The sequence below is a fragment of the Nomascus leucogenys genome, chromosome 19 (assembly GCF_006542625.1).
Source record: "Nomascus leucogenys isolate Asia chromosome 19, Asia_NLE_v1, whole genome shotgun sequence".
Classification (NCBI taxonomy): Eukaryota; Metazoa; Chordata; class Mammalia; order Primates; family Hylobatidae; genus Nomascus; species Nomascus leucogenys.
In genome coordinates, this window is record NC_044399.1 from 54,144,706 (window position 1) to 54,167,643 (window position 22,938).

General features: G+C 41.2%; 1 protein-coding gene across 2 annotated transcripts in view; it reads right to left on the reverse strand.

The window, feature by feature from the left end:
• TTC27 (tetratricopeptide repeat domain 27) overlaps positions 1 to 22,938 on the reverse strand; it is a 194,512-nt gene that overhangs the window by 146,785 nt on the left and 24,789 nt on the right. For both annotated transcript variants that reach the window (XM_003262719.3, XM_030800389.1), the window contains exons 6-8: positions 12,107 to 12,271; positions 9,831 to 9,964; positions 4,143 to 4,255 (exon numbers count right to left, since the gene is read on the reverse strand). In XM_003262719.3, coding sequence (XP_003262767.1) covers positions 4,143 to 4,255; positions 9,831 to 9,964; positions 12,107 to 12,271 — 412 coding nt within the window. The remainder of the gene's footprint in view (positions 1 to 4,142; positions 4,256 to 9,830; positions 9,965 to 12,106; positions 12,272 to 22,938) is intronic.

Consider the following 22,938-nt stretch of genomic DNA (forward strand, 5'->3'; position numbering starts at 1 on the left):
GCCTGGGCAACAGAGCAAGAATCCATCTCAAAAAAAAAAAAAAAAAGACAGAATGAAAACACTGCCTTATAAAATATAACATATCCTTATAATTTTCAATACTGTTTAAGGATTTTATAATGACCATAAATTGTTTATATAATAATTTTTAAATGAACCAATTTCTATTGTTGGAAAAGAAAAAAATCAATGAATGGAAGAGGAAAGAACTATGAAATGATTTTATTAAAAACACCTACAAGACAAACACACATGAATGCATATAAGCAGTCAGGTAGAATGAGGTATAAGAGAGGTGGGGCAAGTTCCAGCATTTGGTCTTCAGGTAAAAATCCAACTCAAGCAGAAGGCCAGTGAACAGCAAGAGTCTAGGGAAGGAGCCTGAAGCTATCCCCACTGTTGTGCCAATCTACAATGTATAAGAATTCACCTTCTCAGGCTAGGCACAGTGGCTCACGGCTGTAATCCCAGCACTTTGGGAGGCTGAGGTGGGTAGATCACCTGAGGTCAGGAGTTCGAGACCAGCTTGGCCAACATGGTGAAACCCTGTCTCTCCTAAAAATACAAAAATTAGCTGAGCATGGTGGTGGGCGCCTGTAATCCCAGCTACTCAGGAGACTGAGGCAAGAAAATCGCTTGAACCTGGGAGTTGGAGGTTGCAGTGAGTCAAGATTGCACCATTGCACTCCAGCCTGGCTGACAAGAGTGAAACTCCGTCTCAAAAAAACAAAACAAAAAAAAGAATTCACCTTCTCTAAGTCTCCTTTCCAAACCAACCCAGCCTAACACAATGTCTAAGTCACCTCTTCATGGGGGTTAGCAACCACAGGGATCAGACAGAGATCAGGCAATAGAAGAAAGTCATTATTGAAAAACCCCACAGTAACTTAGTACATGCAAATCATAAATTCATTACTATTCTAACCCACAGGTTTATAAACTGCATCAGATGCACTAAGATTCAGAAAATAAGCAAGTGGTTTCTACCAAACAATGAAGAGTTAAACTGCCGGTGAAATCAATTCTGTGCTTTTATCTGCTCTATATATTGAAATTCCACTGAGATCTTCCTTTGGGAAAAACAAGTATCCAGAAAAGATGAGCATTTTCTGGATTTTTAGTCCTCTCTTAACTGTAAAGTTTACCTCAATATAGCTATAGTTCAGCTGACATAATGCCTGGGAATACATTTATTTTGCATAGTTTAATTTCCTGATGAGATGACAATTATGAATTTGCCAAAATAACATTTTCTTAAGTAACATAAAGAAGAACTCAGAATTTGGGGTCAGTAAAACTTAGATTCAGATCCTAATTGCCACTCTGTAATTCTGAACAAGTCATTTAGCCATTTGAACCTTGTTTTCCCACCTGAAGAACTAAGAAAAATAACAACGCTTAGTGTTGTTAGACTATTAATGAGGGTTAATGTGAAAGTACGTGGTATAATGCCTACCACATACTATTGTTCATAAATGGTTGCTATTCATATTATTAACATACTAAATGTTGTTATGGATTGAACAAGTAGTTTTAACGCAGTAAACATAAATTCTGTCACTGGAGGGCCGGGTGCGGTGGCTCACACCTGTAATCCCAGCACTTTGGGAGGCTGAGGCAGGCGGATTATGAGGTCAGGAGATCAAGACCATCCTGGCTAACACAGTGAAACCCCATATCTACCAAATATACAAAAAAAAATTAGCTAGCTGTGGTGGCGGGCACCTGTAGTCCCAGCTACTCAGGAGGCTGAGGAAGAAGAATGGCATGAACCCAGGAGGTGGAGCTTGCAGTGAGCCGAGATCATGCCACTGCACTCCAGCCTGGGGTGACACAGCGAGACTCTGTCTCAAAAAAAAACAAATTCTGCCACTGGAATAAATAATGTTACAGGAAAATTGCTTTGGATTTAGAAACAGAACTCTGTATTGTGATCCATTTTAAAATAAAAAGGAACTGTAGAACTGAATTCAACTTCTATATAAAAGAAAACTTACTGTTGCATATATGAAGTAAAACGCTATGAGGTGAACACTAAAGGGTGAGTTCTACTGAATTAAAAGAATAAGATTGTGGCCAGGCATGGTGGCTCACACCCGTAATCCTAGCACTTTGGGAGGCTGAGGCGGGTGGATCACCTGAGGTCAGGAGTTCAAGACCAGCCTGGTCAACATGGTGAAACCCCGTCTCTACTAAAAATACAAAAATTAGCCAGGTGTGGTGGCACACGCCTGTAATCCTAGCTACTTGGGAGGCTGAGGCAGGAGAATTGCTTGAACCCGGGAGGCGGAGGTTGCAGTGAGTCGAGATTGCGCCACTGCACTCCAGCCTGGGCGACAGTGCAAGACTGTGTCTCAAAAAAAAAAAAAAAAAAGAACAAGATTTTTTCAAATGCTCCCTTTCATAAGTTGCCTATTACTAATTTAATTGGTATCAATATTATAGCTTTGTGAGGGATTCTATTTTGAACATTAATAAATCTCTTGATGACAAATGGGATATTCATTTAGTCTAAAATTACTTTTCAAAGAATTTTTTTTTTTTTTTGAGACAGAGTTTCACTCTGTCACCCAGGTGGAGTGCAGTGGCGGGATCTCAGCTCACTGCAATCTCCGCCTCACAGGTTCAAGCGATTCTCCTGCCTCAGGCTCCTGAGTAGCTGGGATTACAGGCACCTGCCACCACACCCGGCTAATTTTTGTATTTTTAGTAGAGATGGGATTTCACCATGTTGGCCAGGCTGGTCTCAAACTCCTGACCTTGGGTGATCCACCCGCTTCGGCCTCCCAAAGTGCTGGCATTACAGGCATAAGACACCGCACCTGGTCAATAAAATGTTAATTACAAAATAAAAGAATAACTTTGAAGAAGCCCAGCAAACACCACTTTAATCATGTGATCAAAGTTAACATCACCAGTAGTGGGGCAAACCCAAATCATATTCTACCTGCTAGGATGCAATGAGAATAACAAAACTTCATTTCTCTGACATCCCAGCTAAAAACGCATAAGGTGGCCGGGTGCGGTGGCTCATGCCTGTAATCCCAGCACTCTGGGAGGCCGAGGCGGGCGGATCAGCTGAGGTCAGAAGTTTGAGACCAGCCTGGAAAACACGGCGAAATCCCATTTCTACTAAAAATACAAAAAAATTAGCCGGGCATGGTGGTGCGCGCCTGTAATCCCAGCTACTCAGGAGGCTGAGGCAAGAGAATCGCTTGAGCCCGTGGAGCGGAGGTTGCAATGAGCCGAGATTGTGCCATTGCACTCCAGCCTAGCCAACAATAGCAAAACTCTGTCTCAGGAAAAAAAAAAAAATGCATAAGGTGAATCCAACTACTAAAAAAAAAAATCAAACTCAAATTGAAGGAAAGTCTAAAAGTAATGGACTTGTAAATTTCAAGTGTCAAGATCATGCGAGTCAAGCAAAAACGAGGAACTATTCCAGACTGATAAAGACTAAAGAGACATGACAACTAAATGTGACACATATACTCTAGACTGGATCTTTTCTAAAAGAGAGTATCTGGACAACTAGCAAAATTTGAATGGGGTCTGAGAATTAAATGATAGCAAAGTATGAATGTTAATTTTCTGATTTTGATAGCTGTATCGTGACTATGTACAAAAATAACATTATTTGTTGGAAATATACACTAAATTATTCAGGAATGATACAGTATCATGTTGGAAACTTAAAAGCTATTTGTATTGCCCTGCCCTTAAACATTTTTCACAAATTTGAAATTATTTCTAATCAGAAAAAAATGAAAAACTATTTCCACCACAGATAAGGTTCTACAGTATTAAAAAATAATCCTATCCTTGAAATGTAAATATCCTCAAATCTCAAAAGTCATTCTCATTTGTCTTTAATATTGTATTAATAATCTATTCCTAGCTAAAGCTAACCAAAGAAATTGTGCTTATAAAGGAAACAGAAGAATACATATACCAACTCACTGGAGATTCGTAATGTCTAACCCTTTAATTGGCTCTCCAAGTATTTCCTCTTGACCTTCATAAGCACTACAAAATTCCCTATTCATCCAGAACTCTTGGAACCTCCTTGAATAAAGATTCTCCACACATAAGAGAATCAATATGCAAAGTGTTCAAAGCAGCCAAGTCAGTCATTAACTTACCAGATTCCAAGGATAATGGCAAGCTCTTCAGCACACAGATCCGGCATCTGGAACTGTTCACAATCTGCTAACTTTATGTCATTCAGAATGGTGTCATCATTGAGCTCAAGATTCTAGTAGAATACAAAAGAAAATACTTAGGCCAAAAATTAAATTTTATTCATTCACCAGAATGGCATGTAATAGATTGCTAGAAAGGATAAAGTTAACTAACTTACCTGTTTGACATATGGTCAATAGGCTGTTTCTTGTGAAACACATATTTGGAAACAATTTACCTTCCAGAAATGAAAGATGTGCCATCTATACCTCAAGAATGCACTAACAATGACAATAATGGGGAATAACAGCTATCATTGATTGAGCCAATTATGCAAAAGCCCCTCTGCAGATAATTTTACAAACATTTTTCAAATTCATCCTCACAATAATCATAGACAATAGACATTTTTATCCCTATTTATTGATGAAAAAGCAAAGAATCAGATACTTGAAGCTCATCCAAGATCACACTCAAAGTATGTGACAGCATCAGGATTCAAAACTGGATCTTTCTATTCTGCCTCTAAATTCTAATCAAAAACATCAACTTCCCAACTCTGTGTCTCAGCAATATAGTGTGATCAGTTGAGAAATTTCTCACAAATAGCTTGTTATCAATGATGGAAATGCCAAACTGTGACAAGCTCATTCTAAAATTTATATGGAAATGCAAATGATCAACAATAACCAAAACAATTTTTAAAAGAATAAAATATAAGGAAGTACTTGATTTCAAGAATTACTATAAAGCCCAGACAGTATAGTACTGACATAAAGACAGACACATGAAGTGAATGGAACAGAATACAGTCCAAAATTTTAGACCCATGCATATATGATGGATTGATTTTCAGTAAAGCTACCTAGGTGGTTCAACAGGTAAAGTCCTTCAATAAATGATATTAGAGAACTTTGGGAGGCCAAGGTGGGAGGAAGCTTGAGGCCAGGAGTTTGAGATCAGCCTGAGCAACACAGCAAGACCCTGTCTCTCCAAAAAATAAGTAAATGATGTCAGAACAACTGGATATCCATTTGGAAAAAAAAATGGTCCTTCATGTTTACCTCAATCATACACAAAAATTAAATCAAAACTAATCACAGACCTTAACACACAAGCTAAAACTAAAAAAATTTATAGAAGAAAACATTTTTAAAAAAACCTTTGTAACCTTGAGATGGAAAGGCAGTCAGTCCTTAATTAGGACACAAAAAGTATGAATTATAAGAGAAAAACTTCATAAATTGGACTTCATCAAATTAAAAACTTCTGTTCTCTGAAAACATTGTTAAGAAAACAAAAAGTCAAGCTCTGGATCCAAATATACTGACAAAACATATATCTGAAAAGGGACTTGCATCCAGAATATGGAGAACTCTTAGAACTCAATAAGACAAACAACTCAAATGAAAAATGGGCAAAAGAGGCCAGGCATCGTGGCTCACACCTGTAATCCTAGCGCTTTAGGAGGCCAAGGTGGGTGGATCACTTGAGGTCAGGAGTTTGAGACCAGCCTGGCAAACATGGCAAAAACCCCGTCTCTACCAAAAATACAAAAATTAGCCAGGCATGGTGGCTCATACCTGTACTCCCAGCTATTTGGGAGGCTGAGGCAGGAGAATCACTTGAACCCGAGAGGTGGAGGTTGCAGTAAGCTGAGATCGTGCCACTGCACTCCAGCCTGGGCAATAGAGTGAGATTCCATTTCAAAAATAAAAAAAGAAGAGAAAAAAAAATAAACGCTTATGTTCACACAAAGACTTACATACATATTTTCTAGGCAGGTTTATTAGTAATAGCTGCTAGAAACAACTTAAATGTCCACCAACAGTTCATATTGGTATTTCAACATGGATGAATCTTGAAACCATTAAGCCAGACCAAAAGATTACATACTGTATGATTCCATTTATTGGAAATTCTAGAAAAGACAGATCTAATCTATGACAGCAACTGACTGCAAAGAACTAGGACGGCACTCTTCGGAGAAACTTTTTTTCATTATGGTGGTGGTTACATGCATCTAACTGTTAAATCTCAACAAAGCGTAATTTAAAATAGGTATATTTTATATAAATTATTCCTCCATAATCTTGGGTTAAATTTTTTTCTAATTCAACAAAAAAGAAAGGAAGACGTTAGGAGCCAAATGAAGCTAGACAGAAGCCAGGTGCGGTGGCTCATGCCTGTAATCCCAGCACTTTGAGAGGTTGAGGCGGGAGGATCACCCGACGTCAGGAGTTCGAGACCAGCCTGGCCAGCATGGTGAAGCCCCGTCTCTACTAAAAATACAACAATTATCTGGGCGTAGTGGCACGTGGCTGTAGTCTCAGCTACTTGGAGGCTAAGGCAGGCTACAGAATGACACACCATCTCAAAAAACGTAAAAAATAAAATGAATTAAAATACATATTTTCACATTGTAACATTTCTTTTTTTTTTTTTTTTTTTTTTTTGAGAAAAGTCTCACTTAGTCACCCAGGCTGGAGTGCAGTGGCGTGATCTCGGCTCACTGCAACCTCCACCTCTTGGGTTCAAGCGATTCTCCTGTCTCACCCCCCCAAGTAGCTGGAATTACAGGCATACCCCACCATGCCCGGATAATCTTTTCTATTTTTAGTAGAGATGGGGTTTTGGCATGTTGGCCAGGTTGGTCTCGAACTCCTGACCTCAAGTGATCCTCCCCCCTCGGCCTCCCAAAGTGCTGGGACTACAGGCATGAGCCACCACACCAGGCCATGTTGTAACATTTCCAATCAGGATATATTTTATAATCACTATAAATGGTATAGTAGTGTTCCTTTCCTTTTCCTGAAAAATGGTTATTAAACAGATGGTGTATATCACAATCTAATAATGTGTCTGACACAAGGTAATATGATATATAACCAACTTAACAAACAATTCTCTTCTACCCATTAGAATAAAGCTATGCTTCTATCTAATCCATACCTACAGCATAAAACTTGTACTCTCCATCTTCAAGTAGTAATTAACAAAGACCATAAGATTATCTGAATGTATTTTATTTCACATACAAAAGATTAAATTCTGGCCAGTGCAGTGGCTCATGCCTATAATCCCAACAGTTTTGGGAGGCTGAGGCAAGTGGATGGCTTGAGCCTAGAAGTTTGAGACCAGCCTGGGCAACATGGTGAAACCCCATCTCTACCAAAAATACAAAAATTAGCCAGTCTCATAACCTGGTCTCTAAATAGATAAACAGGTAAAATTTTATTTATTTATTTATTTATTTTTTTGAGATGGAGTCTCACTCTGTCGCCCAGCCTGGAGTGCAGTGGCATGATCTCGGCTCACTGCAAGCTCCGCCTCCCGGGTTCACGCCATTCTCCTGCCACAGCCTCCCGAGTAGCTGGGACTACAGGCACCTGCCACCACTCCCAATACTTCGTATTTTTAGTAGAGACGGGGTTTCACTGTGTTAGCCAGGATGGTCTCAATCTCCTGACCTTGTGATCCACCCACCTCGGCCTCCCAAAGTGCTGGGATTACAGGCATGAGCCACCACGCCCAGCCAAAATTTTTTAAATAAAATAAAATAATTCTGAAAAAATTTCTGATAGTCATATGTAATATGTTAAAAATGTTAACCACATTAACCCTGTAACATGTGTTACATGGTTAATCCCAGCACTTTGGGAGGTTGAGGCAAGAAGATTGCTTGAGCCCAGGAGTTTGAAACAAACCTGGGCAATATAGTGAGACCTCATCTCCATTTAAAAATGAAAGAAAGAAAAGAAAAGAAAAAGGAAAAGAAAAGAAAGAACAAGCAAAAAAAAAAGATTAAATTCTGTATTAAATTGTACATCATTTTCATACATTTCTCATAATACTCATCATATCCTATTTATCACCAGGAGATAATTTTTTTCTTTTTTTCTTTTTTCAAAGGGAGTTTTGATCTTGTTGCCCAGGCTGGAGTTCAATGATGCAATTGCACTCATTGTTCATTGCAACCTCCACCTCCTGGGTTCAAGCAATTTACCTGCCTCAACCTACCAAGTAGCTGGGATTACAGGCACGCACCACCACAACCGGCTAATTTTGTTTTTTTGTTTATTTTCTTTTTTTTGAGGAGTCTTGCTCTATCGCCCAGGCTGGAGTGCAGTGGCATGATCTTGGCTCACTGCAAGCTCCGCCTCCCAGATTCATGCCATTCTCCTGCCTCAGCCTCCTGAGTAGCTGGGAGGGACTACAGGCACCTGCCACCACGCCAGGTTAATTTTTTTTTGTATTTTTAATAGAGACGGGGTTTCACCATGTTAGCCAGGATGGTCTCATCTCCTGACCTCGTGCACCCACCTTGGCCTTCCAAAGTGCTGGGATTACAGGCATGAGCCACTGCACCCGGCCTAATATTTTTTTTTTTTTTTTTTTTTTTTTTGAGACGGAGTCTCGCTCTGTCGCCCAGGCTGGAGTGCAGTGGTGCGCTCTCGGCTCTCTGCAGGCTCTGCCCCCCGGGGTTCACGCCATTCTCCTGCCTCAGCCTCCCAAGTAGCTGGGACTACAGGCGCCCGCCACCTTGCCCAGCTAATTTTTTGTATTTTTAGTTAGAGACGGGGTTTCACCGTGTTAGCCAGCATGGTCTCGATCTCCTGACCTCGTGATCCACCCGCCTCAGCCTCCCAAAGTGCTGGGATTACAGGCATGAGCCACCATGCCAGGCCAATCACTGGGAGATAATTTTCTATAGGACAACTCCACATTAAAAAACAACGAACACAGCCACGTGCGGTGGCTCACGCCTGTAATCCCAGCACTTTGGGAGGCCAAGACGGGTGGATCACCTGAGGTTGCGAGCTCGAGACCAGCCTGACCAACATGGAGAAACCCTGTCTCTACTAAAAATACAAAATTAGCCATGGTGGTGCATGCCTGTAATCCCAGCTACTCGGGAGGCTGAGGCAGGAGAATCGCTTGAACCCGGGAGGTGGAGGTTGCACTGAGCTGAGATCGTGCCACTACACTCCAGCCTGGGCAATAGAGTGAGACTCCATCTCAAAAAAAAAAAAAAAAAAAAGTAGTTGGGGGTTTCTGGGATCAGAAAACACATGCATAAATACTAAAGGGCTTCATGGAAGCAGCTGGAGTGGACTATAATTAGGTAAACTGACCAAGCGTCATAATTCAAACTAAAGAAGAGAATTCATTAGACATGTCAAATAAACATACTAAGGCAACCACCCCCCAATAATGACAGAGAAACAAAAGGCCGATCACAAAACTAGTGAAAAGGAATTCTGATAATCTGTTTATATATTTAGAAAAAGCCTAAGAGATTCCAAGAGAAGACAAACATAAGGAAACAAATATGATGGCAGATAGAAAAACTGGTCTACACCCAGTCTGTCTTTTGTATTTCTTCAAGAGGGGCAATACATAACTAACTGCATTATTAATTCATAGTTATTGAATCCTAGAAGAAAAGCAGTATTTATCTCTACATACAGGTTAGGAAAAAAAAAGGTTTAAACACCAGTTCTCCCTGACTCAGCAACCTTTAAAAGGCAAAAGAAAGAATAAAATGAAGTCTGTCCCCAACCCATTCAGTGTTTCTATGGTACTCACCTATCGAAATTGTTAGACTCAGGTGTTAATTGAATTTAATAACTTGCCGTCCTACTTGCCTTGGTTAAATGTTCCTGAGGAGTGGGTGCTGGAGTGAATTCACAATTTGAAAGGACATCCCCTTCCCTTCTTACATCTAGAATCAGTTGTGCCACATAATTTTCCTGGAACCGTGTTCTTTTTCCCAAAGCACCTGAAAAAACAATAAAATTATATCTACTGACTTACCCATGAGATCTACTGTACAATCATGAAGAGTAATATTTTCAGAGTGCTTTAGAGTTTACAAGGTATTTTCTCCATTTCACATAAGAAAGTCCTGAGGCCCAGCCTCAGGTTTTAAATGACTTATAAAATTAGAAAGCCAATAAGCTCTGGTACCAGGACTCAAACCCAGGATTTCTGCCACTAGAGTCCACATACTAATTTTTGCATCAAACTACCACCCTTTAAAAAAAAAAAAAAAAAAAGTAACACATTGAGTGTTGTAGGTAGAGGAACTATTATTATCTCTTTTTCACAGATGACAAAAACAAAAGTTGTAAAGAATACAGGCATTTGTTCACGATCACAGGGCTTCTCGGCATCAGAACCAGAGCTTAAAGCCAGGATCTTTTGGTTCTAAATCAACAGTTTATTACACTATCTTACTTCATGTAAGACCAAAATTTTTTCATTATGTCTCTGAAATAACTTGCTGCAGAATAGCTGTTTTCAAACCACTTTAAGAGAAGCAAAAGTTCCAACATCTACTCTCTGGACAAGGTCAGATTACAAAGATCCTTGATTACAAAGACCAGTCTAGGAAGTCTGGATTTTATCCTGTTATGAGTCTGGCTCTAAGTTATACATTAACCTTTTAAATATGTTATGCTGAAGATAGCCACTGAAATTGTTTGATACAGCTTACTTTTTTATTTTATTTTATTTGTTTATGAGATGGAGTCCTGCTCTGTCGCCAGGCTGTAGCGCAGTGGTGTGATCTCGGCTCACTGCAACCTTCGACTCCCTGGTTCAAGCGAATCTCCTGCCTCAGCCTCCCGAGTAGCTGGGATTACAGACGCGCACCACCACGCCCAGCTAATTTTTGTATTTTTAGTGAGACGGGGTTTTGCCATGTTGGCCAGGATGGTCTCGATCTCCTGACCTCATGATCTGCCCACCTCAGCCTCCCAAAGTGCTGGGATTACAGGCGTGAGTCACGGCACCTGGCCACAGCTTATTTTTTATAGGAAGGCTATAGATGAGTGGAAAAAAAGAATAACCTGATTCTCATATTTGTGAACACCACATCTGTATTTCTAAGTTCCTCAACTCTAACTTAGAAAACAAAATATGAAGAACTAGCTAGTAAATATACCAACAATTAAGTATTATGCCATCAATAGTCCCAAAAAAGCCTCCTAGAATCAAAATATTTAAAAACATAACTTCTGAAACTAACCTCACAAGATACATTACATATATTTTCATATACAGACAACTTACACATGGCCATTGTTCCAAGTTATAAGCTGGATATTAAACAATTTTGCCCACACACTCAATGTAACAAAAGGTAGCTAAGATCCAAGACAAGCCCACAAAATCATATTTATTCATAATATATTGGGAGGATTTTACTGATAGAACTAGCTCTATAAGAAGCACAGAATGTGGGCCGGGCGTGGTGGCTCACACCTGTAATCCCAGCACTTTGGGAGGCCAAGGCGGGCAGATCACTTGAGGTCAGGAGTTCAAAACCAGCCTGGCCAACATGGTGAAACCATATCTCTACTAAAAATACAAAAAAAAAAAAAAATTAGCCAGGCGTGGTGGTGGGCACCTGTAACCCTAGCTACTAGGGAGGCTCAGGCAGGAGAATTGCTTGAACCCAGGAGGCGAAGGTTGCAGTGAGCCAAGATCACGCCACTGCACTCCAGCCTGGGCTACAGAGCAAGACTCAGTCTCAAAAAAAAAAAAAAGGAAGATGGAAGGAATAGGTGGGTATTTACAAGAAAGGGCAATGCAGAGAGGCCAAACTTGGTCAGGAAACGCCCCTATGGGCCCATCCCCCAAAAGGCTCAAAAGTGTGTTTGTGTACTGCCTGGCTGCTATCTATTACTAACACATCTAAACAGATCAGCGCAATAAATGGAAAACTCTAGAAATAAGGAAAATATATCATTTCAAATTTGTTATAAACTATAAATTTGTAAATAAAACCTTTAAAGTCTACTTTTGTAAAACAAATAGGATATAGAAAATCGAATACCAACATACAATACAAACTGCCAATGTATATAGTTTTATCATAAAAATAAAATCAATTATCCACAAAAAATAAAAGTCTTACCTGTCAAGTCAATTTGCAATTGGCTGATGTCCTTAGCAATATCCAACTGATCTTTTGCTTTTCTGTACTCATAATAATATAAAAACATATATGCACATTCCAGATGGAATTGAATAGCCAAATATCGACCTGAATCATCTACAAACAGATTCTGTAGTTTCATCACTGCAAGAGAAAAGATAAAACATTAAAAATTATGATGAGAAGAAAAATATATTAATGTGTAAAATAGAGTCTATAATACATAAAGTATATAGTACATAGTCTCTGTTGTTAAATGATTTTAAACATAAGACCTGAGGAATACAGTAACACTAATAGTTACCAGCCAGCATTATCTGAGCACTTATATGCTCCAGACATGAGCTAAGGACATTATGTACAATATCTCTTTTATTCCACACAATCCTGGGAGAGATGATTCATAACCTTGCTCTTTTTCAGCGGGTTTGTCTTAACCATGCCAAAAAAAAAAATAGCGGGGGGACGGGCGCAGTGGCTCACACCTGTAATCCGGGTACTTTGCGAGGCCAAGGCGGGTGGATCACGAGGTCAGGAGTTCGAGACCAGCCTGACCAACATGGTGAAACCCCATCTCTACTAAAGATACAAAAATTAGCCGGGCATGGTGGCATGAGCCTGCAGTCCCAGCTACTAAGGAGGCTGAGGCAGGAGAATCGCTTGAACCCGGGAGGCAGAGATTGCAGTGAGCTGAGATCGCACCACTGCACTCCAGCCTGAGTGACAGAGCAAGAACCCGTCTCCAAATACATACATACATACATACATACATACATACATACATACATACATACATAAGTAAATGGGAGGTGGCTGTCAAGATGGCCAATAGGAACAGCTCCAGTCTCCAGCTCCCAGCAAAATCAAGGCAGAAGGTGGATGATTTCTGCATTTCCAACTGAGGTAACAGGCTTATCTCACTGGGACTGGTTAGACAGTGGGTGTAGCCCATGGAGGGCGGGCCAAAGCAGGGTGAGGGAAGCACAAGGGGTCATGGAACTCCCTCCCCTAGCCAAGGGAAGTCCTGAGGGACTGTGCCATGAGAAATGGTGCATTCTGACCCAGATACTAAGCTTTTCCCGTCTTCGCAACCTGCAGGCCAGGAGATTCCCTCGGGTGCCTACACCACCAGGGCCCTGGGTTTCAAGCACAAAACTGGGCAGCCGTTTGGGCAGACACAAAGCTAGCTGCAGAAGTTCTTTTTCATACCCCAATGGCTCCTGGAATGCCAGCAAGAGAGAACCATTCACTCCCCTGGAAAGGGGCCTGAAGCCAGGGAACCAAGTGGTCTAGCTCAGCTGATCCCACCCCCAGGAAGCCCAGCAAACTATGATCCACTGGCTTGAAATTCTCACTGCCAGCACAGTAGTCTGGTCAACCTGGGACACTCGAGCTTGGTGGGGACAGGGGCGTCCACCATTAGTGAGGCTTCAGTAGGTGGTTTTCCCCACACAGTGTAAGCAAAGAATCTCTGGGACACAGCTAAAGCAGTGTTTAGAGAGAAATTTATAACACTAAATGCCCATAGGAGAAAGCAGGAAAGATCTAAAATCAACACCCTAACATCACAATTGAAAGAACTAGAGAAGCAAGAGAAGATGTGGAGAAGAAGGAACACTTTTACACTGTTGGTAGGAATGTAAATTAGTTCAACCATTGTGGAAGACAGTGTGGCAATTCTTCAAGGATCTAGAACCAGAATTACCATTTGACCCAGCAATCCCATTACTGGGTATATACCCAAAGGATTATAAATCATTCTGCTATAAAAACACATGCACACATATGTTTACTGCAGCACTGTTCACAATAGCAAAGACTTGGAGTCAACCCAAGTGCCCATCAATGATAGACTGGATAAAGAAAATGTGGCACATATACACCATGGAATACCATGCGGCTATAAAAAAGGATGGGTTCATGTCCTTTGCAGGGACATGGATGAAGCTGGAAACCATCATTCTCAGCAAACTAACACAGGACAGAAAACCAAACACCGCATGTTCTCACTCATAAGTAGGAGTTGAACAATGAGAACACATGGACACAGGGAGGAGAACATCACGCCGGGTGGGGGACTAGGGGAGGGATAGCATTAGGAGAAATACCTAATGTAGATGATAGGTTGATGGATGCAGCAAACCACCATGGCACGTGCATACCTACTTAAACCTGCACGTTCTGCACATGTATCCCAGAACTTAAAGTATAATAAAATTAAAATTAAAAACATGGCAACATAAGGTGTTGATACAAAGTACCATGAATGCGCAACAGTTAAACATATTTTTATAGTGTGAAAATGTACACATCGAAGAAACTGGTTAGAACCAAATATTAAATTGGTAAGATAAAGAAAAAACAGAGTTGTACTTCAATGAGATCCTTAAAAAAAAAAAGAAAAAACAAAGAGGCAACACTGAAAATCTGATGAAGAGGATATCAGTTTACAAGTTTTCTTCATAGAGAATGTAGAATTTCTCCCTTAAAAGAAAAAAAGGGGCTGGGCATGGTGGCTCACGCTATAATCCAAGTGCTTAAGAAGACCTAGGTGGAAAGATTGCTTGAAGCCAGGAGTTCAAGACAAGCCTGAGCAACATAGAGTGGACTCCTCTCAACAAAAAAATAAAAATATTAGTCAGGCATGGTGGAGCATGCCTGTAATTCCAGGTACTCAGGAGGCGGAGACGGGAGGATCATTTGAACCCAAAAGTTCAAGGCTGCAGTGAGTTATGATCATGCCACTGCACTCCAGTCTAGGTGACAGACTGAGACCTTGTCTCTAAAAATAAAAGAAAAGGGGAAACAGATATACACGCATATATCTAATACAATATGAACATCAAATAAGGAATAAGTGAATATTGGCTTGGCAGTCAGATTCTAATTTATTTCACTAAATATCTAAGATGAAAAGAATGGAGGATAATAACCTAGTAAAACAGCATCTGACATAAAATGACTGTCAAAATTAACTACATATAAAGACAGGCTAGTTGACATACACTAAGTAACAAGGGTGTCTAACAGGCACCCTTATCCAATTGATCCCCCAAACAGAATTCCTTTCTATAATATCGCTGACAAACTATCTCTCACAAACGTTTCCAATATGTGTTAGCCAGCATTTCACAAAACAGCCTACCAGAATGAATACATAATGAATGAATGGAACACAAAGGCTGATGACAGTTTCCCCATCATTCAAGCTGAAAGAGAAGTTATTTTTACTGAATATCTAACTCTGCCTAGCAATGGGTATTTTACATGCTGTGTTATTTAATTCTCACAATGATGTATTGTTCAAGGATCTAGAACCAGAATTACCATTTGACCCAGCAATCCCATTACTGGGTATATACCCAAAGGATTATAAATCATTCTGCTATAAAAACACATGCACACATATGTGCATAATGATACATAATGAATCCACTTAATTCATTATAAAATTGAGTTCAGGCTGGGCACAGAGCCTTACACCTATAATTCTAGCACTTGGGGAGGCTGAGGTGAGAGGATCACTTGAAGCCAGGAATTCAAGACCAGACTGGGCAACATAGCAAGACCACATCTCTACAATAGCCAAGCATGGTAATATGCTCCTGTAGTCCCAGATACTGCAGAGGCTGAAGTGGGAGGATTGCTTGAGCACAGGAGGTTGAGGTTGCAGTGAGCTATTATTACACCACTGCACTCCAGCCTAAGCAACAGAGCAGTCTCTAAAAAAAAATTTTAAATAGGGCCGGGTGCAGTGGCTCATGTCTGTAATCCCAGCACTCTGGGAGGCGGAGGCGGTGGATCACCTGAGGTCAGGAGATCGACACCAGTCTGGCCAACATGGTGAAACCCTGTCTCTATCAAAAATACAAAATTAGCTGGGTGTGCTGGCACGCGCCTGTAATGCCAGCTTCTTGGGAGGCTGAGGCTGCAGAATCACTTGAACCCCGAAGGTGGAGGCTGCAATGAGCTAAGATAGTGCCATTGCAATCCAGCCTGAGCAAAAAAAGAGTGAAGCTCCATTTCAAAAAAAGAAAATTTAAATTTAAATTTAAAAAAGAAAAGAAAATTGAGCTCAGCATACTGACTGGTCACCTCATTAAGTGGCAATGCCAGGATGTGAATCCAAGCTTGTAGGGGAAAGGGGTATGAAAAAGTTTTCAGGGGAAAGATAAAGGTGCAGAGCTGATGCTATAAAGGCCCAATCTACTTTATCACCTATAATCTGGCAGAAACACCTACAGCTAAGAAACAGATACCCCTTTGTCTTTACGTGAGCTGAAATTTAAATGGGTCTGAAAAAGAAAGTGTTTCGGTGAAACCCCGTCTCTGCTAAAAATACAAAAATTAGCCGGGCATGGTGGCGGGTGCCTGTAGTCCCAGCTGCTCGGGAGGCTGAGACAGAATGGCGTGAACCCAGGAGGTGGAGGTTGCAGTGAGCCAAGATCGCGCCACTGCACTCCAGCCTGGGTGACAGAGCGAGACTCCGTCTCAAAAAAAAAAAAAAAAAAAAAAGGGAAAGACAGTGTTTTTCTACAGTCCATTTAAGAGATTCTCTGGACTCAAAGAGAGTAAGTCAAGATGTACATGTCTCACCTCAGAAGGCACACAGGCATTCTAACGTGAACTTCACTGTGAAAACCCCTGAGTAGATTTCATCCATGCAAACCAAACCCAGGAAAAGCTGGATCTAATAATACTTAATGCTCTTGATGACGGCTTCTTCTTTTTTTTTTTTTAATGTTCTTCTCCTTTTGTCTGCCCATTATTCCTGAGTGTCTAGTCATTACTCTCAGAAATATAATAACCTTCTATGACCTTAGTACACAAGTGACAGTTTTGCTTGGCTGCCAATGACAGTAATCTTCCCAAAATGTTCTGGATGCAAACATCAAGGGACATAAGGGTTGGCCAAGGTTCTTAAAAATCTTCTCTCAAGTATCACGGAAAGGACATTTACTGCACTTAATAAGGCTTACTAAGTTGTGATAGTTCAGGTAGGTCTACTATCAAATTTAAACTGTACTAAGAATACATAAATAAGTCACACAAATGCCCAAAGTTGGTTGTATGTATCTATCTTCCCTCCTATCTACCTACCGACTTTTCTGCTCACCTATCTATACATATGTATATATGTATGTACTATCAGTATAATTGGCTTTATTCTTGTACTTCTGTGCTTTCTCTGCATTATCTTATATGTTCAGAGATCAAATGTTGGATAAATAAAGTAGGGGAGCTCGGGCGCGGTGGCTCATGCTTGTAATCTTAGCAATCTGGGAGGCTGAGGTGGGCGGGTCACCTGAGCTCAGGAGTTTGAGACCAGCCTGGCCAACAGGGTGAAACCTCATTTCTACTAAAAATACAAAAATTAGCCGAGCATGGTGGTGTACGCCTTGTAGTCTCAGCCACTCAAGGAGGCTGAGGTGGGAGAATTACTTGAGCCTAGGAGGTGGAGGTTGCAGTGAGCCAAGATCACACCACTGCACTCCAGCCTGGGTGACAAAGCCAGATCCAGTCTCAAAAGAAAACAAAAAAAATTTAAAAAAGAAAAAAAATCCATACCTACTTCATAGTCCGACTAAAGAGCCACAAATACAAGTAAAAATCTTAAGAAGAGCAAAAGAAAATAGGTGGACTAGTTACACAGGAAGAGCAACTGGACCAATACTGATTTCTCAACACCAACAAGGAAACCAAAAACATAGGCCGGGAGTGGTGGCTCACGCCTGAGATCGGGAATTCAAGACCAGCCTGGCCAACACAGTGTAACCCTGTCTCTACTAAAAACACAAAAATTAGCCCAGCATGGTGGCCTGTAACCCCAGCTACTAGGGAGGCTAGGGTGGAAGAATTGGTTGAACCCAGGAGGCGGAGGTTGCAGTAAGCGTAGATCGCGCCACTGCACTCCCACTCTAGCCTGGACAACAAGAGTGAGATGAAAGAAAGAAAAGAAAGAAAAGAAAAGAAAAGAAAAGAAAAGAAAAGAAAAGAAAAGAAAGAAAAGAAAAGAAAGAAAGGAAGAAAGAGGGAAAGAAGGAAGGAAGGAGAAAAGAAAAGAAAGAAGGAAAGAAAGAGAAAAAAAGAAAAAGAAAGAAAGGAAGGAAGGAAAAAAGAAAGAAAGAAGGAAGGAAGGAAGGAAGGAAAGAAAGAAAGAAAGAAGGAAAGAAAGAAAGAAAAGAAAGAAAGAAAGAAAGAAAGAAAGAAAGAAAGAAAGAAAGAAAGAAAGAAAAGAGAGAGAGAAAGAGAAAGAAAGAATGCTGCCTGGAATCTTATAGTCAACAGCTCAAGGAGGGAAACAAGAACATTTCCAAGCAAACAGAAACAGAGAATTTATCACCAAGACATGCTTGTTCAAGTGGAATCACTGCTACATTATTTTACATCACCTTTAGTAAACAAAAACATTACTTTTGAGTTTCACCTGCCCTAAGTGGAAAGAATAATGAGAAAACGTTGCCCAAAGGTAGATGAGAAAAGAGACAAAGGCTACAACCTGACACAGCAGTTTCAAACTTCAAAAAACAGTACACCTTCAAAGTTTGGAAAGTAAGAAGGCCCAATCTCTGTATGAACAAGTTTAAGAAGGATTGAGGCTTTTATCTATTTTTAAAGCTTCCAATATACAGTAAAAGTTGAAAGCTGTCAGAAGTATTCAGCAGAAGAACTTTCCAAAGTAACTAAGCTACTGATGAAGACATAAAACTCTGAGGAAAAAAGAGCAATAAAGATAGAGAATTGCTTTTTCCCCCAGAGCAGTATAGTCATCCAAGCAACCACATTCTCCTGAGAAGCTGAATTTCATAAATATTAGACAAGCATAAAGAAAAACAAATAATGTCTCCAGGTAATTCCTGCATAGAGATACAGATTCAGAAATTCAGAAATAATAGTAGTATGAAAGATGATGGCTTGAAATATATCTGAACCTAGGCCGGGCACAGAGGCTCACACCTGTAATCCCAGAAACTTGGGAGGCTGAGGCGGGCAGACCACTTGAGGTCAGGATTTCGAAACCAGCCTGGCCAACATGGTGAAACTCCATCTCTACTAAAAATACAAAAAAATTAGCTGTGCATGGTGGAGGGCGCCTGTAGTCCCAGCTACTCAGGAGGCTGAGGCAGGAGAACCACTTGAACCCCGGGGGGCAGAGGTTGCAGTGAGCCGAGATCGCACCACTGCACTCCAGCCTGGGTGACAGAGCAAGATTCCATCTGAAAGAAAGAAAAGAAAAGAAAAAAGAAAAGAGAGGAGAGGAGAGGAGAGGAGAGGAGAGGAGAGGAGAGGAGAGGAGAGGAGAGGAGAGGAGAGAAGAGAAGAGAAGAGAAGAGAAAGAGAAGAGAAGAGAAGAGAAGAGAAAAGAAGAGAAGAAAGAAAAAAGAAATATATCTGAACCTGCAAAATCAGGAAAAGTTACAGCTGATAACTCTGGATTAGAATATAAGTAGGGGCTGGGCAAAGTGGCTCATGCCTGTAATCCCAGCACTTTGTGAGGCCAAGGTGAGCAGATCACTTGAGGTCAGGAGTTTGAGACCAGCCTGGCCAACACGGTGAAACTCCGTCTCTACTAAAAATACAAAAATTAGCTGGGCGTGGTGGCAGACGCCTGTAATCCCAGCTACTTGGGAAGCTGAGGCACGAGAATCACTTGAACCTGGGAGGTGGAGGTTGCAGTGAGCCAAGATCGTGCCACTACACTCCAGCCTGGGCAACAAAGCAAGACTCTGTCTCAAAAAAAAAAAAGTCTGTGAGTGTTTCAAATTTTAATTGTTCCAAGAGTTTTCTTGATAAGTCATGAAAACCAGGGAGGAACATGGCCTATCATGTCTAAATAGGAACGTGCTTGCCAACTCCAATTCATTTCCTCTAAAAAATCCTCTTCCTGCTGACCTCTATACTTTGCAAGCTTCATTTTCTATTGCGGACCCCTCTAATTTTTCCATCGTTCTCCTGCCTCTCTCCCTTCCCAACTATCTCCCTCTCTTCCATCGTATAACCTTTAATCACTATCGATTGAGTTATTAGCAATTCTTAGAATTGTGCTAGATCAGGCTGGGCGCGGTGGCTCACACCTGTAGTCCCAGCACTTTGGGAGGCCGAGGTGGGCAGACCACGAGGTCAAGAGATGGAGACCATCCTGGCTAACACGGTGAAACCCCATCTCTACTGAAAATATAAAAAATTAGCCAGGCATGGTGGCGGGCGCCTGTAGTCCCAGCTACTCAGGAGGCTGAGGCAGGAGAATGGCATGAACCCGGGACGCGAAGCTTGCAGTGAGCTGAGATCGCGCCACTGCACTCCAGCATGGGCAACAGAGCAAGATTCCATCTCAAAAAAAAAAAAAAAAAAAAGAATTGTGCTAGATCTTACTGCAAGGTTTAAGTCCTATTCTTCCCTAAAAATGGGGTGGGGTAGGAAGAGCTAGGTAGCTAAGAAGAGAAGACACATAATCATTACTGAATGATTCAATATGCAGTTAGTTTGATTCTAAATTGTGTGCCGTTGACCAAAAGTAGCAGAGGGGGAAACCCATAAAGACAGGATAATTGAACAAACCATATCAGAAGGGTGGGGCCTTAAAAGATGGGTAGAATTTGGCTACAACCTCGCATCAAGTTTGTAAGGTTTACCAAGGAGGGGTCCATGTGTGTCTCGTCCACTGGTATAAGCCCAGCACCTCTCACAGCTCAAATAATATCCTCGGAGTGAGCAAATATTCTAAAAACCCTTTCGTGGTGATCACCAAGGAGATGAAAATCCAGCATCCTCATGATCTAGCTCCTCCCCACCTGTAAACCTCATCAGCTGAGACACACACCCTTCACACTCTGCTCCAGGCATTCCAAACTACTGGAATTCCCAAATTCACAAAGATGTTCCAAGTCTCTGTGCCTCTCTTGCACATAGTACATGTCCTTTCCAAGTTCTCTACCTAAAAAATTCCCACCATTCTTTAAGACTCAGTGCAAGTATCAGCCACTTGGTGAAGCTTTCTCTGACCTCCCGGTTCAGAACAACCACATTCTCTCCTTCATTCCTTATACTCTGCACTACCTGTTTGTCCTACCTGTATTTTAGTCCTTATCTCACTAAGTTCACTGATATCCACAGCACCTAGCACAGTGTCTGGAACACAGCAAGCACTCAAGAGTTTATTAAATTAAATATCAGATTCAGCAGGAGATAGAAGGCCAAAGATAAAACTGGGACTAATTAAAAATTTCCTCATTAAAAAAAAAGACATTATGAAATTGGCATTTAGAAAACTCAAGCCAGTACTCAACAGCACTGTTGTTCAATGCAACTTTCCCTGATGTTGTTGAGCAGTCTACAGCTGCTTGTCCAGATGGTAGCCGTTAGCTACATGTGGCTTCTGAGCACCTGAAATGTGGCTAGTGAAACTGAGAAACTAAATTCGCAATTTCACCTATTTTACTTTATTTGAATTTAAGTAGCCATACATGGCTGGTGGCTACTGTATGGAACAGTACAGCTCTAGTTAGCAGAAATACTGCATGAAAGTGACAGAATATAAGATTTTCTAATTAATTTTAAAAGTACTGGGTGACAGAGCGAGACTCTGTCTCAAAAAAAAAAAAAAGTACTTTGTAGCAATTATTAATCCTAACAATGAAATGAGCTCCTTCTCAAAGTAATCTCTGAAACTGTCCAACAAAAAAGGGGATAATTTTTTAGACACAAACTTCCAAGAGTCCACCATTAGTATGAGTGAGAAGCTGGACTACAAAACGTCACATTATTTTATACCTGGGAAGAATTCAAAGATTATTTTATAAGAAGGTGAACCTTGGTTTGGAAGTCAAGTGAACTGCTTGAGTTCACACAGGGAATCAGGAACTAAAAGCTAGATTTTAAAATGCTATGTCAGGCTGGGCATGGTGGCTCATGCCTTTAATTCCAGCACTTTGGGAGGCCGAGGTGAGAAGATCCCTTGATGTCAGGACTTCAAGACCAGCCTATGCAATATAATAAGACTTCTGAATTTTAAATTTCTCTACAGAAAAATTTAAAAATTAGCCAGGCAGGCCAGGCACAGTGGCTCACTCCTGTAATACCAGCACTTTGGGAGGCCAAGGCAAGCAGATCACCTGACATCAGGACTTCAAGACCAGCCTGGCCAACATGGTGAAACCTCATCTCTACTAAAAATACAAAAAAAAATTGGCCAGACATGGTGGCGGGCACCCGTAGTCCCAGCTGCTTGGGAGGCTGAGGCAGGAGAATCACTTGAACCCAGGAGGCAGAGGTTGCATTGAGCCGAGGTCACACCATTGCACTCCAGCCTGGGTGACAGAGTGAAACTCTGTCTCAAAAAAAAAAAAAAGGCCAGATGCAGTGGCTCATGCCTGTAATCCCAGCACTTTGGGGGGCTGAGGAGGATGGACCATTTGAGGTCAGGAGTTGGAGACCAGCCTAGCCAACATGCTGAAACCCCATCTCTACTAAAAATACAAAAATTAGCCAGGCATGGTGGTGGGCACCTGTGATCTCAGCTACTTGGGAGGCTGAGGAAGGGGAATCTCATGAACCCGGGAGGCAGAGGTTGCAGTGAGCTGAGATCACGCCATTGCACTCCGGCCTGGGCAACACAGCGAGACTCCATCTCAAAAAAAAAAAAATTAGCCATGTACGGTGGCACGTGCCTATAGTCCCACCTATTCAGAAGGCTAAGGTAGGAGGATCACTTGAGCCCAGGATTTCAAAGTTGCAGTGAGCCTAGATCACATCACTGCACTCCAGCACGGATGACAGAGCAAGACCCTGCCTCAAAAAAATAATGACAACAT